The sequence below is a fragment of the Perca flavescens genome, chromosome 13, assembly GCF_004354835.1.
Source record: "Perca flavescens isolate YP-PL-M2 chromosome 13, PFLA_1.0, whole genome shotgun sequence".
Taxonomy (NCBI): domain Eukaryota; kingdom Metazoa; phylum Chordata; class Actinopteri; order Perciformes; family Percidae; genus Perca; species Perca flavescens.
In genome coordinates, this window is record NC_041343.1 from 15,492,331 (window position 1) to 15,505,221 (window position 12,891).

Sequence of the window (12,891 nt, forward strand, 5' to 3'; positions counted from 1 at the left end):
TTAAGACTTTTAAGAGTAGGTGTACAAGTTACACAATTTTATTGTTTCTTTGATTGCACCATACAAACTTGAAATCAAAGATAAAAATGTTTCATTTTACAAGTGAGCATCGTAGTAATGTTAAACATCCCATTACAAAACATATTTCCCCCTATAGAAAATGTAAAAAAGTACAAATGTACAACCACACATATCTAGAATAGTACTGAAAAAAATGCAGAAGAGTAACACTGGAATATTTGGCATCAACTGTCTAACTTGATCCACTGGGAGTGACAGACGATGAATTTGGCACTGTCATTGGTCCACAACAGGTCACAGTGAGGCTCCTGCCAGGTGGCAGAGGGAGACATACATTGCATTGTGACAAATAAACAACCTTAGAGTATTCCCAAAGAGGAGACAGCAAGATGAAGGAGGACCCTACTGTGCCTTATTCCACCTCATTATGCCTGCCCATGCCCATTCTGTTGTCACTCGTGTATCTGCATATGCGCTCATGCAAACTGTCTCATAAGAAACAATGCAAAAAAATTCAAACAAAATTCAGAATGTTAACACATCTCCACCACAAGCAACAGTCAGACTAAATTCTGCAGATTTTCATTCTAGATCACTGCTGAAAACTGTAAACAAAAAAAAACAAAAAGATCCTCAGATTCTGTTTGGGTCTGGTCCTAAGTAATACAAATAATGTCAATAGTAACAATATTGTGTTTATAGGGTTTTTGAATTGGACAAGAAAATGTGTGTTCACAACGCAAAAAAAAAAAAACACAATGCCAAAGCATCAACACCAAGTGAATAAATGTGATAGTCATCAATTCCCTGGAAATATACATATACATTGCATTCAATTGCTTTGGAATTTCTTTCCCACAAAGAGTGTTTACAGTACTGCAGCATCCAATAATAAAATAAAACCATTACATTCAAGCATTTCCATTGCTGGGCTTTGGGAGTGACAGCAACATTGTGAACATTACATTCTTTTCCACCTTTGGGAATTAACCCACTGGCTGAAGCTCCACATTAGGGGCCTGACATTGTCCAGTGTGTCTTTATTTGAATCACTGGGATGCTTGAAGCTTGGTGGGCGTCTCTGCATCAGTGTGTGAGGATTACCTGACAGTAGGTGTGGTCGTTAGACGCAAGTGGCTAGGCTTGGTGGGGAGAGGAGGCTTGACGCTGCGAGAGGGGGTCTGTGTGGGGGTTGTAGTGCTTTCGGCACTGAAGGTTTTCATCAGCTGAGCCACCCGGCCGCGCCCTGCGCAGGTTGATGCGCTCACCAAGGCAGCCCTCCGAGATGCTTCTGATGCAACAATATCTGAGAAAAGAGAGGGTCAGATTTCCTTAAAGGTCCCATGACATGGTGCTCTTTGGATGCTTTTATATAGACCTTAGTGGTCCCCCAATACTGTATCTGAAGTCTCTTTCCCGAAATTCAGCTTTGGTGCAGAACTACAGCCATTAGAGCCAGTCCCACAATGAGCTTTCCTTAGGATGTGCCATTTCTGTGTCTGAAGCTATTGAGGAGGAGAGTGGGAGGGGCAAGGTGGAGGGTGGGGGTGTGGCCTTGACCAACTGCCACTTTTCTCGTTTGAAAGCCGTGATGTCTCTCTCTCATGGGTTGGCCAAATTCTCTGGGCGAGCAAAGCAGAGAAAGGGGAGGTAACCTTGCTCCTTATGACCTCATAACAAGCAGATTCCAAAACGGCTCATCTGAGTTTTCCTTTTCTCAAAGGCAGAGCAGGATACCCAGGGCTCGGTTTACACCTATCGCCATTTCTAGCCACTGGGGGACCATAGACAGGCTGGGGGAACTCAAATTAATGTTAAAAAACCTCATAAAGTGACATTTTCATGCCATGGGACCTTTAAGAGTTCTAACATATGGGTGACAACCTGACTGACATACACACAGCGGTGATTCATTTTGATTCTTTATTTATGTATTTATTTTAAAAAGTAAAAAAATATATATATATATTGGAATTTGGAGTGTATATTTTGAATATTTCAAAATTGGCTCAAAATTAATCATTTAAAAACTCAAAATTCAAAAATACCATCTGCAGAATGGTATGTATTTAAACCTTTTTGCGTACTTTTATTTGTCAGTGCATTTGCGGTTTCCTTGTTTTAAGTGCTACTCTCTGCATCTGCCATACACTGCACGGTCATGAAATAAACTCTTCCTTTTAACTTCCTTTTTTAGTACATAACCATTGCTTAGTATTAATTTTCTCTTAGTTTTTCTCCTCGTTGTGTATTATAGGATGATTTTCTGGGCTGTGCCTGTCTCAAGAGGACCTTGTTTACTGTAAACTACAGCAGTCCATGTCTTGTTGCAGCTGGAAACAACACCTTTTGGGAGCATGAGAACATAAAATCCAGGTGAAAATCAGTTTAAAACCAAAAACCATAAACAATGAGAGTTACAAAAGCAGCAATCCAGTCTTCCCACACCAGCCGATAATTTCCTCTCTCCAAATACTGCGCCTACATTTTTCCTCACTCTTTTCTACCTGCTTTTTTCTCCTTTTCATTCGCCTCCCTTTTCTCCCACTCTGGTTGAGCAGAGGTCATCCTCAGTGAAGTATAGTAGGGACACAGCTGGGTGTAGTTGGTGTGTGCGTGCGTTCGTGCGTGTGTGTGCGTGTGTTCGTGCGAGTGTGTGTGTGTGTGTGTGTGTGTGTGTGTGTGTGTGTGTGCGTGCATGCACGCTTGCTGAGGTACTGTGTTTGGAAGAGGGTGTAATTGAGGGAGGAATGGAGGGAACAGGAGTAACGGAGGGGAGGGAGGGCCACAGGGACGGCAATGGAGAGCAGACAGACGCTGCTCAGACACCAGAAGGCTTGAGGAGCCACATATTTTTAGCGTCATCCCCGGGGGACAGAGATATGTGAGAGCGCCCGTGTGCACGGCTACAAACGCACACAAGCTTTCTCACACACACACACACACACACACACACACACACACACACACACACACACACACACACAAAATGAAGGGAAAACATGCACAAACGTACACACAGTTTCTAACAGTTGAATTTCAAAAGACACACATACATTCTTATGTTACACTCAGGTCCGTGCACGCTCACACACACATAACACAAATGTGCACATTCGCACAGCCATCCTGCTCATGGTCACGCATGTATGTAGCCATCTCGGACTAACAACACGGCAAACAGAATCACACACATGGGCACAGAGGTAGGGTACAGCCAAAACCACACAGGCACTCCCAGGGCCAGGAAACCTTAAAGCTCCTAATTTCTCACAGGCATGAGAGTGGGTACCTAAAGTTGCCTTTAAGCTTGTATTATTGTTTATTTTTGTTTACTCTCCTCGCTCTCACTCTCTCTCCCTTTGGCTCTAACACCTCCCTCCACCTTCCTCTTCCTCTCCCCCTGTCTTGCCCTGCCTTCCTCTGCCCCCTGACCCACAGTTCCTGTGTTAATGTCCTCTCGCCGCACTGCGTGGGCTTGCCTCTGATTGTCTCGTTGTGTTGTGTGGTCCCCACGGAAACCCTGGATAGGCTCCAGCAATTGAGGCTGACACACATTCAGGCACGCACCGAGCACACACGCAGTTAAACTCAGAGATACGCACAAACACAGACACAGGCACATACACACTCATGGCCAGAGAGTTTTTTAAGCTCAGAGCCTTGGTGCAGGTCTGAGCTGAATGCTTAATAGAGAGACAGAGAGATAGTAAGAGAAGGAGAGGAAGAATTTGTGTTATTTGCATGGACTGAAATAGCTAGGCCTAATAAAAATATACATATATATTGTATGTATGTATTTTTGTATATATTATTTATATTGAACCAAACCCTAATACCCTCTCACAGGTAACCTGACTAACCTGTCTAAACACACCCAAAAAATGCTGAAACCCCACGCCTTTCTGCCTGAAACTCTCCCCAGCAGCTGCACTCTTCGCCCTGTCAGCAGAAACAGTCATTAAAGCTACCTGCAAAAACACACAAACGCATTAAATCACTCGTCAACAGTGATTAATCTCCCATTTGGGCATTGGAACGCCACTCCTTACATCTCAGTCCAGCTCGTAAATGTACAGGGAGGACAAAGAGGAGGGGGCGGGAAGCAGTGTCACTGACCAGGCTAGCACAAAAATTAAAGACCAATCTATCTCTTTAAAGACCTCCACGTCTCTGGCAGAAAGAGAGGAGGAGGAGGAGGAGGGGGGGGGGGCGGGCTCGGAGGTGGGGGGGGCAGAAGTGGGGCAGAGGGCAGAATTCCCGAGCAGCATGTCTGTGGACTGAAGGGCAGGGAGGAGAGGAGGGGTGTGTGTGTGTGTGCGTGTGTGTGTAGCAAGCAGGAGGGGGTTGCCCTCCTGTATGGGGGCTGGGGCCCCTGTCACTTATCAGCTCTGGCTGAGCGTCGCCCAGGGCTAGAGTCGGGAAGCAGCGCAGGAATGTGTGTCCTTCCCTCTGAAGGTGAAGACAGAGGAGAGGAAAGCCGACCGACAGACAGAGAAGGGTTTATAAACACATGCATACACATATGAACACACATTGCCAGCTGCTGGAAATGTATGCACTTTCATGCTCACGTACATTATGTGAAAATCATATGACACGTTAACACACTCTACACGCTCGCTCCCTAAACCTAAAATACCTTATAATATGTCCCTCCACTTTAGTTTTTATGCAGATGACATGTACCTTTAACATAGCATCAAGTTATAGGTTAGCCTCATCATTTTCAGTTTTTACAGATTTTAAAAGGAAAAATACCCAGTTTTTTTTTAGAAGGAGTAGATTGGTTTATACTGATTTTCAGCCAGATTTTGTACGCCCTCTGCCCCAAACAGTTATGTTTCCTGCTGAGGGAGGACACAGATCATTGCACTCTGCAGTAAATTAGGTCCTCTTGTGACATTGACAGCACAGAGGATGTTTCAGGTAATAGACACTGAAGAGAAAAATGGCAAGAAAGAGGGATTAGTCATTATTAACAATTCATTTGCATTAAGTAAAAAAAACACTGTTTCTGCTTAAAATGCCATTGTTTAAATTATTTTTTCCACAATGATTTCTTATACCATTTTTTTTTATCAGATTTTTACCTGACTGTAATCAAAGCTTCTTAGACTGAAGTAAACATAGTAACTTATAAAGTTAAGAAATCTTGAATGCTGTATTTTAGACAACAATAAAGTTGATTACTTCAAATAGAATTAAAACCTTATTCTATCCCATAACTTTCAAAATCCCTCTAACTCTTTCTTGACATTTGACAGCTACATCATCATCGTTACTTTCAACGTGGTACTATGTTGTATGATGTCCTATCTGGTTTAAGCAAAGCATTATTATTTTTCTCATGGCATTCAATCAACTTCTTGAACTTCTCAAGTGTTATACTCTGTAGGTCAGAACATGTTTAGTCCAGCTCCAATGGGTACATGCAACTACAATGAGTGTCACTAAAACAGATTATTAAGTTCATCTTCTACAAGTGTTGTGTGGGCCACAGTCTCTGCTCACAGGATGCAGGAATCCCTGTCATTACCCACATTCAAAAGAAAACAGCTGAGGCATGAGCCTTATCCTAATCGGCCTCCTCCTCTCCTTTGGAATAAGCTTCCTGCCATTGTCAAGGACAGACACTCTGTCAGGATTTTTTGTCCACAGTCAAAGACACATTTATTCTGCACTGTGTTCAGCCCACTTCTAACTCCCACCAAACCAGCTGTTCCTATCCCTTTCTTTTCCTTTTGCCTACATTTGTCTATTATTTGCTGCCCTGGCATTGCTCACTGGTCTCATATCCAGCCACCAATGTGGGTGCGCGCGCGCACACAGACACACACACAGACACACACACACACACACACACACACACACACACACACACACACACACACACACACACACAACCATGATTTATTGGAATTGTATCTTTAGTTTCTTCTTTATAACTAGGTTTTAGTCATGTGTGTTCTGTAAAACTGTTCTTGGTACAATTGATAAATCACCCTGAAAGTACTGAGTTCACTGCACATGCATCCACATACAGATGTCTTACATGACGGTATTAAGAGCAGAAATTCCCTACTATTTAATTATGATATTCCATGCTCAGTCCAGTCTAGTTCAGTCAATATCTGCAAACAATACTTCCAGGATTTCGCCTCTTGGTGTACAATATTAGGAGCTTGTTAGCTCTATTGTTTCTGGCTTTGGAAGAGATTTGCCGGGCCCCCAACATCTACAATAAACTTCCAGGAATGTTCAAAAGGAACCAGACTCCAAAGAGAGGGAGAAAGTCAACGTTTTTAGGGTTGATCATTTTTCCCATGCAGACACAAGATGTCTGCATGAAGAAGACACTCAGCCTTGATAAACTATCTGTCATTGTGTCATTATATTCAGAGATTGATGATGTGGTGTTTTTCTGAAGGAAGTCATTGTAATTGACTCAGATAATGTTAAGTTGACAATGTATCTAATTCTGCATTAATTTCAAACCAGACTAGTTAAGCATGGCATTGACCCAAACCATACACAATCAGTGTTCAAGGGAATAACAAAAAGGGCTCCTGCAGATGAACCACGGTTGCTATGTATGTTTCATTCTGTCTGTGTGTGTGTATACTGTTTTTATTATTATTTATCAGCCACATAAGAGAATATGATAGTTTGACATTTTACTCTCCCACAAAACATTCAAATACTGAAGAAGTCTTCCATTGCATTTAAGCTTCTCTGTTGATTCATATCTGAAACCACTCAATGTCTTCCCAGAGGAACAGTTGCAGTGTGAATGTGCTGTAGGATGAACATTTTTCCAGCAGAGGGACCTTATGGAGATCAGATTTTCTATCCAACTGGATTTTTTTTCAACAGTATCATTGTTTTCCACTAGATGGTGCTAATTTCACCCTTTCATTGCTAATGTTTTCTAAATAACTGGGTCACTGTATGGTGAATGAGTGGTCAATTCATGAAATTGGGTGCTGTGTTCAGACAGGAAGCTTGGGAATCACAATGATAATTCAAACAAGAAGTAATCTGTGCAACATACTGTAACACCCAATGACAATTATATTATAAATCAGGTCATCATTATCATTATATAACTATAAATGATATTATTCATATCGAGGCCTAAGATATGAAGAAAAAGATCCTTCCTATCTACACAATGAGCATCTGCATGGACAAAGGCAGAGATTTGCAATACCATAGACCACATATCAGACCCAAAAAGACAGATACAGCATCCCACTGGTTTGTGTAAAACTGAATAAAATGGGGAAAACTGTTTCAATGTAATGCCTGTGAGGGGTGCAGTTGACTGGTTAGTTTTAGCCACCACTCTCCCCCTCATGCGTTCGTGCATTACAAAGTTCCAGTTGTTACTGGTTTAATGACGACAAAGGCTGCCAAATAGCACAAACAACATTGTGTAAACTCTTAAACTTTTGTGTGTCTCTAGTGGCCTAAACAATGTGTGCAATCCACAACATATGACCTTCTTTTCACATATTTTTCACATACTGATAAAAGGTGAATGCAGGGTCTCATCTAATATCAGTCTGTCCTCTAGCACGATCATTTTTCTGGTTATATGAACAATGCACCTCAACAAAGCTAGTGCTTATTGACCGCTTCAATTCCGCTGCTAACATGCACCCTTGACAAAAGGGAAGCCAAACGAGCAGGTGTGTGTTGGCGATGTGGTACCACAACACAAATCCCAGTCATACAAGCATTTTTTCCCTTCTAGGCTGGCCTCTTTTGACTATGCCAGTCCATAAAGATTCCAGCAGGCTGAGGCAGTATTTGGCGTGCTCTTTAGGTTTGGAGAAATAAATCCTTCTTTCGTGCTGCAGCACTGAGAAACCTGTCTAGTATGAACTTTGTTCAGACTGGTTCTGTTCAGCTCTCTGCAGCCATTATTGCTCACAGAGAAGAAGCAGTGGAAAGGGGTTCTTTTGTGGTGATTGCCATGTAAGCTAGTTGCAATAATGTAGCCTCAATTTCTAACCCACATCTGTGTTCAGTCTTTCTTCGTAATATAACATCCGACTAAAAAACATAACAGAAGTTATACAGTAAGATTCACGGATATCCAAATTTCAGGAATGCCTGCGTTAGCTGTGTATCCATGATGTCATCGTGATGGTGATGTTTTTGTATATCTCTTGGTTAGTCAGCAAGTGAAAGACTGTGGGGAATGGAACAGTCACCTAAGTGTGATGCTATGTTCACTCACCTTTCCCACCCTGTGATTCCTGGGGCTTGTGAGGTTCCTGTGAGTGCAGGCCACCTTTGGTTGTTCCAGAGTCTATTTTGACAGCGCTGCTGGGGGAAGGGGATTGTGCAGCGGTGGCCAGCCTCAGATTTGCCAGGCCGGGTCTCGTGTTGACAGAGCCTGGTGCTGCATTTGCAGAAGATGGTCTCACATTGACAGGGCTAGCTCTCATGGGAGGCCTGGAGCAGATGGAGGACTGGGGAACTGACTTCTCCTCAGTCGCACTGGCTGACTTCGACTCAGGCTGCAAAGGGAAGGGTGACAAAAGAGGACAGAAGAGCGCGATCAGTGTTGACAGCTAATTCACATACAGTGGAATTACTGTCATGTTTGATTAAATCATTGGATAAATGATTCACCAAATTACAGCTCTCCAATGACCACACTGCGCCACAATGAAACACACAGAACTATGACCACTGATTATGAAGTAAAGGATGTGTGGAGTAAGAATTATAAGGCGTCTTGGAAATCAAGCAGCCTCGCTAATCTTCCTTCCTGATCTAACGCTGTCTTAATCAACAATCTCACTCTCTTATCCTCTCTCAGGTTGACTCCTTACCGCTCTAAATCAACTGGAGAAAACCTGCAGCAGGACTAGCAACAGCCACTAATACATCTGCAGCACCAAACCAGCCTCTTTCCCGTTTCCAGAAACAAATCACTCTACCTACAAACAAGACATTCAACAGAATAATGAATCTTGTAAAGGGAGGCTCAGGCTGTTAGACCGGAGAGACCTCCTAAGGCGTGGATGGTCATTGCCACATCAGTCTGGGTTGCCCAGAGATGTGTTTGGGCCTGTAAAATTATGGTATATATATATATATATATATATATATATATATATATATATATATATATATATATATATATACATACGGGTATATATATATATATATATATATATATATATATACAGTATCTATATATCTATATATATATATATATATATATACACAGTATCTATATATATATATATATATATATATATATATATATATACACAGTATCTATATATAGATATATATATATATATACACAGTATCTATATATATATATATATATATATACACAGTATCTATATATCTATATCTATATATATATATATATATATATATATATATATATATATATATATATATATATATATATATATATCTATCTATCTATCTATCTATCTATATATATATATATATTATATATATAAATAAATATATATATATATATATATATATATATATATATATATATACACACACAGTATATATAAGAAGTGAGGAGAGACATCTCCTTCTGTGGCAAAGAGGAGGGAAAAACGGATAACCGAGGAAAGCTCACGCGCCCAAACCTCAAGAGACTATCCCACAATCCCATCCATCTGCGACTGACGCATTCTCTATCTCTGGCGTTTTAATTCCCCGATCAAGTTCACCAACCATCTGTTCTAGGGCAGTCCAGAAATCCTGCCTTGTCTGTGATTCAGCTGTTCTTGCAGCGCGTGTCACCTGCACACCCACACCCACACATTTGCGTGCACATAAACACAGAAAGAGAAAGAAAGCGAGGGGAGATGGAGAGCATACTCCCCAGACAACCCAATGCTGGAGCGATGATGGAGCCAGTGGGAGGACAGTTCAGTTCAGCTGTTCCCCGGAGAGAGCTGCGAGGGGTGCAGCAGCTCAGACGAGCGGGAGCACAGAGAAGGAGAATGCTGGGAGAAAGCTGATCTGCAAAGAGGCTGGGAGTGAGGGGACAGCTGGCCTAACCACTATTTCCTGTAGCTCACAGAGGGTGGGACTGCCATGAAAAGACACATAGGCACACTAAAGCCACATTTCAGCCAAGAGCTGAGGAGTGGATTGCTATACTGTTCGTCAAATCTTGCTGCAATATATGTGTTTTAAAATATGTTTTTTAGTGCAGAAGACACTAGAAAGTAAACTGTTCTTTGCTTTATAAACCACTGATAATGTATACTAAGAGCAGTAAAAATAGGTTAAATGCTAAAACTGGATTGCAACAGCATCTATACAGAAAAACCTACAATTACTTTAATTCACAAATACGTTGTCTGCTGCTGGAGGTGATGAATGCTCACTCACTGACACCTGTGGGTTTAACAAAGACATTACACGAGTGTTACAGGCCATGATGCAACCCCAGAGCACAGAGCTCAATTAGAGCAGGCAGATGCTTCAACTCACCGGCAGAGGGAGTAATGTGCTCGTCTCCCCACACTTCCCCTGTTGGGAGAGACAGTGCCATGTTAGATGATACTAGAGGCGACACGTCATCCTCCTTAACTTTGAGTCAGTTCAGTACTTGAATGAGCAGGGAAGAACAGAGCAAGAGTTTACGAGTTAAGTAAGAGTTAATCATATAAAATATTGCAAAACGTATTTTAGAAACATATATGTGCTGTGGGTGTGGTAATGGGACTGCAGAAAAATCATTCTGGCTGGGATGCTTATATTTCCACTGAGTGAGCAGTTTGCAGCTTTAGCTCAGAGAACCATCGTGGTCAGGCCAGATGAGACCCCGCTCTGGCTCAGTTTGTGCAAGGTTGCCATGACAACGCAGCAAATCTCTTATAACGTGAAAAAGGAGTCCTACCATCCATCCAACCACCCACACCCACACACCCACACACACACACACACAGTTTGTCTGACTGACCAGTGATTCTATATATCTATTCTATTTATATCAGCTTTTTTTATATCTTTACGTTCATATACAAGTTTGTTTGATGAAATAATAAAGAGGCCAGAAGACATATTTTTATGTATAGGAATAAGTTGTAAGATTTCACTTTCTATGCATAGGCCTATTTAGTGCTTATGAATTTAGTGTATATGAATACAGGCCTATATATAAGTTGATATAAATAAGAATATTTATAGTAATATGTCTGTTTTACTAGTTACTAGTTTTACTTTCATGATTTGAATATAATTAGTTTTTTTTTGGTTTTAAGTGTCTAATCTGTTGTCATGTTTATTGACTTGTGTGAACCCCAGCATGAGCAGCTCTGTAGTACAGCAGTTCTGTATCAGCTAATGGGGATCCTAATAAAATCCTAAAATCCTAATCCTAGACAGTAGTTTCACATGAAATCATTTTTGTTCCCCAGCTTGAAAATCATTACGACGGACAACATGATTTGGTTTCTTAGGGCCACAGACAAACAGCTACACACCTTTAAATTCAGTGAAATTCCAGGTTGTGTTTCAGGAGGAAGGTTCTCTCTCTCAGTTCTGACAGGTTCTGTGGTTTTTCTGCTCTTCAAGATGGTTTGGTGGCTGCAAAACATGATCAGACCACGCCATATCAGGATAAAGTTTACAACAACAAAAAACTGATAATCCTTCAAATCACAGTCTGTAAACAACACTGAAACACTAATAGATACTTCCATGTTAGATGCTGTTCACTGCCTGTAATCTAACAAATAACCCTGTCTGTGTTAAATTACAAAAGTATATTACTTTGCATTGTTCTGAAGACTCTGCGCCTTCTTTTCTCCAAGTCCTGAGCAGATGAATTTGGAGCTCAGCTCATCCACCTCCCCGATCACAATGACCGCCACATCTCCATCCCGGCCAAGAAGCCAGCTCACATTCTTACTGTTGGCTGGAGATCACACACACACACACACACACACACACACACACACACACACACACACACACACACACACACACACACACACACACACACACACACACACACACACACACACACACACACACACACACACAATAAGAGTTAGTCGGCTATTGAAACACTGAGCATGAAAATGTTTATAAATGTAAATTATGCAAATATCCTTTACTCAAAGAGGGGCTAAAGAAACGAGAAAATAAAAAACACAATATCATATTTTTTAAGGAAAATACATTGAAATCAAACTTAATAAAAGAAAGATTTTTGAAGTAATTTGTGCCCTCTAGGCATTTGACCAACATTTGTAGTTTTATCCAAATACTACTTTCCTGCCTACTAGGGGTGTTGAAATGAATCATTTCATCGTGATGCAGACCTAGACGATTCTGCATCGATGAGGTGACAGACCACAATCGGTTAGTGCCTACTGATGTTACTTGTTGATTTTTCCGTCACTGCTTTTTTTGTTTTTGCCTTTTGTCTGTTGTGTTCAGACTCCGCTACATTCAGAAAGTGTCTTTTTTAGGAGCAGATATCCAGATATCAAATCGTTGACAGGATAATCGAATTATGAGACCAGTGAAGATTTCCACCCTTACTGCCTACATTCAATGACCTTTTCAGAATATTGAAAGTCATAATTTGTAAACAATTATTTTGAGGACCCCCTCGAAAACAAGATGATACATCTCAAGGGGTTTATCCTAATAAACAAATTTGAACAAATGCTATATAGATAAATATTTCAGGTCTCTCATATAATCACTTGTAGCTCTGTTCGTTCTGAGATAAAATTGTCAACTTCCTCACCAGTGTATCTGATAAGTTGAGGTTGCTGTTTTGGTTTATAGACCGACAGGAGCAACAGCTGTTGGGGCCCAAGCAGCAGATCACAAATGCATGAGACAGGACCT

At 41.1% G+C, this 12,891-nt stretch overlaps 1 protein-coding gene across 3 annotated transcripts in view; it reads right to left on the reverse strand.

Moving 5' to 3' along the window:
• Window positions 1–12,891, reverse strand: part of LOC114566631 (SH2 domain-containing protein 4A) — a 27,990-nt gene continuing 15,099 nt past the window's right edge. For 2 of the 3 annotated variants that reach the window (XM_028595251.1, XM_028595250.1), the window contains exons 4-8: window positions 11,800–11,944; window positions 11,511–11,613; window positions 10,516–10,554; window positions 8,270–8,552; window positions 1–1,327 (exon numbers count right to left, since the gene is read on the reverse strand). In XM_028595251.1, coding sequence (XP_028451052.1) covers window positions 1,122–1,327; window positions 8,270–8,552; window positions 10,516–10,554; window positions 11,511–11,613; window positions 11,800–11,944 — 776 coding nt within the window. In that variant the 3' untranslated portion in view covers window positions 1–1,121. The remainder of the gene's footprint in view (window positions 1,328–8,269; window positions 8,553–10,515; window positions 10,555–11,510; window positions 11,614–11,799; window positions 11,945–12,891) is intronic. The other variant, XM_028595252.1, reaches the window with a different exon arrangement.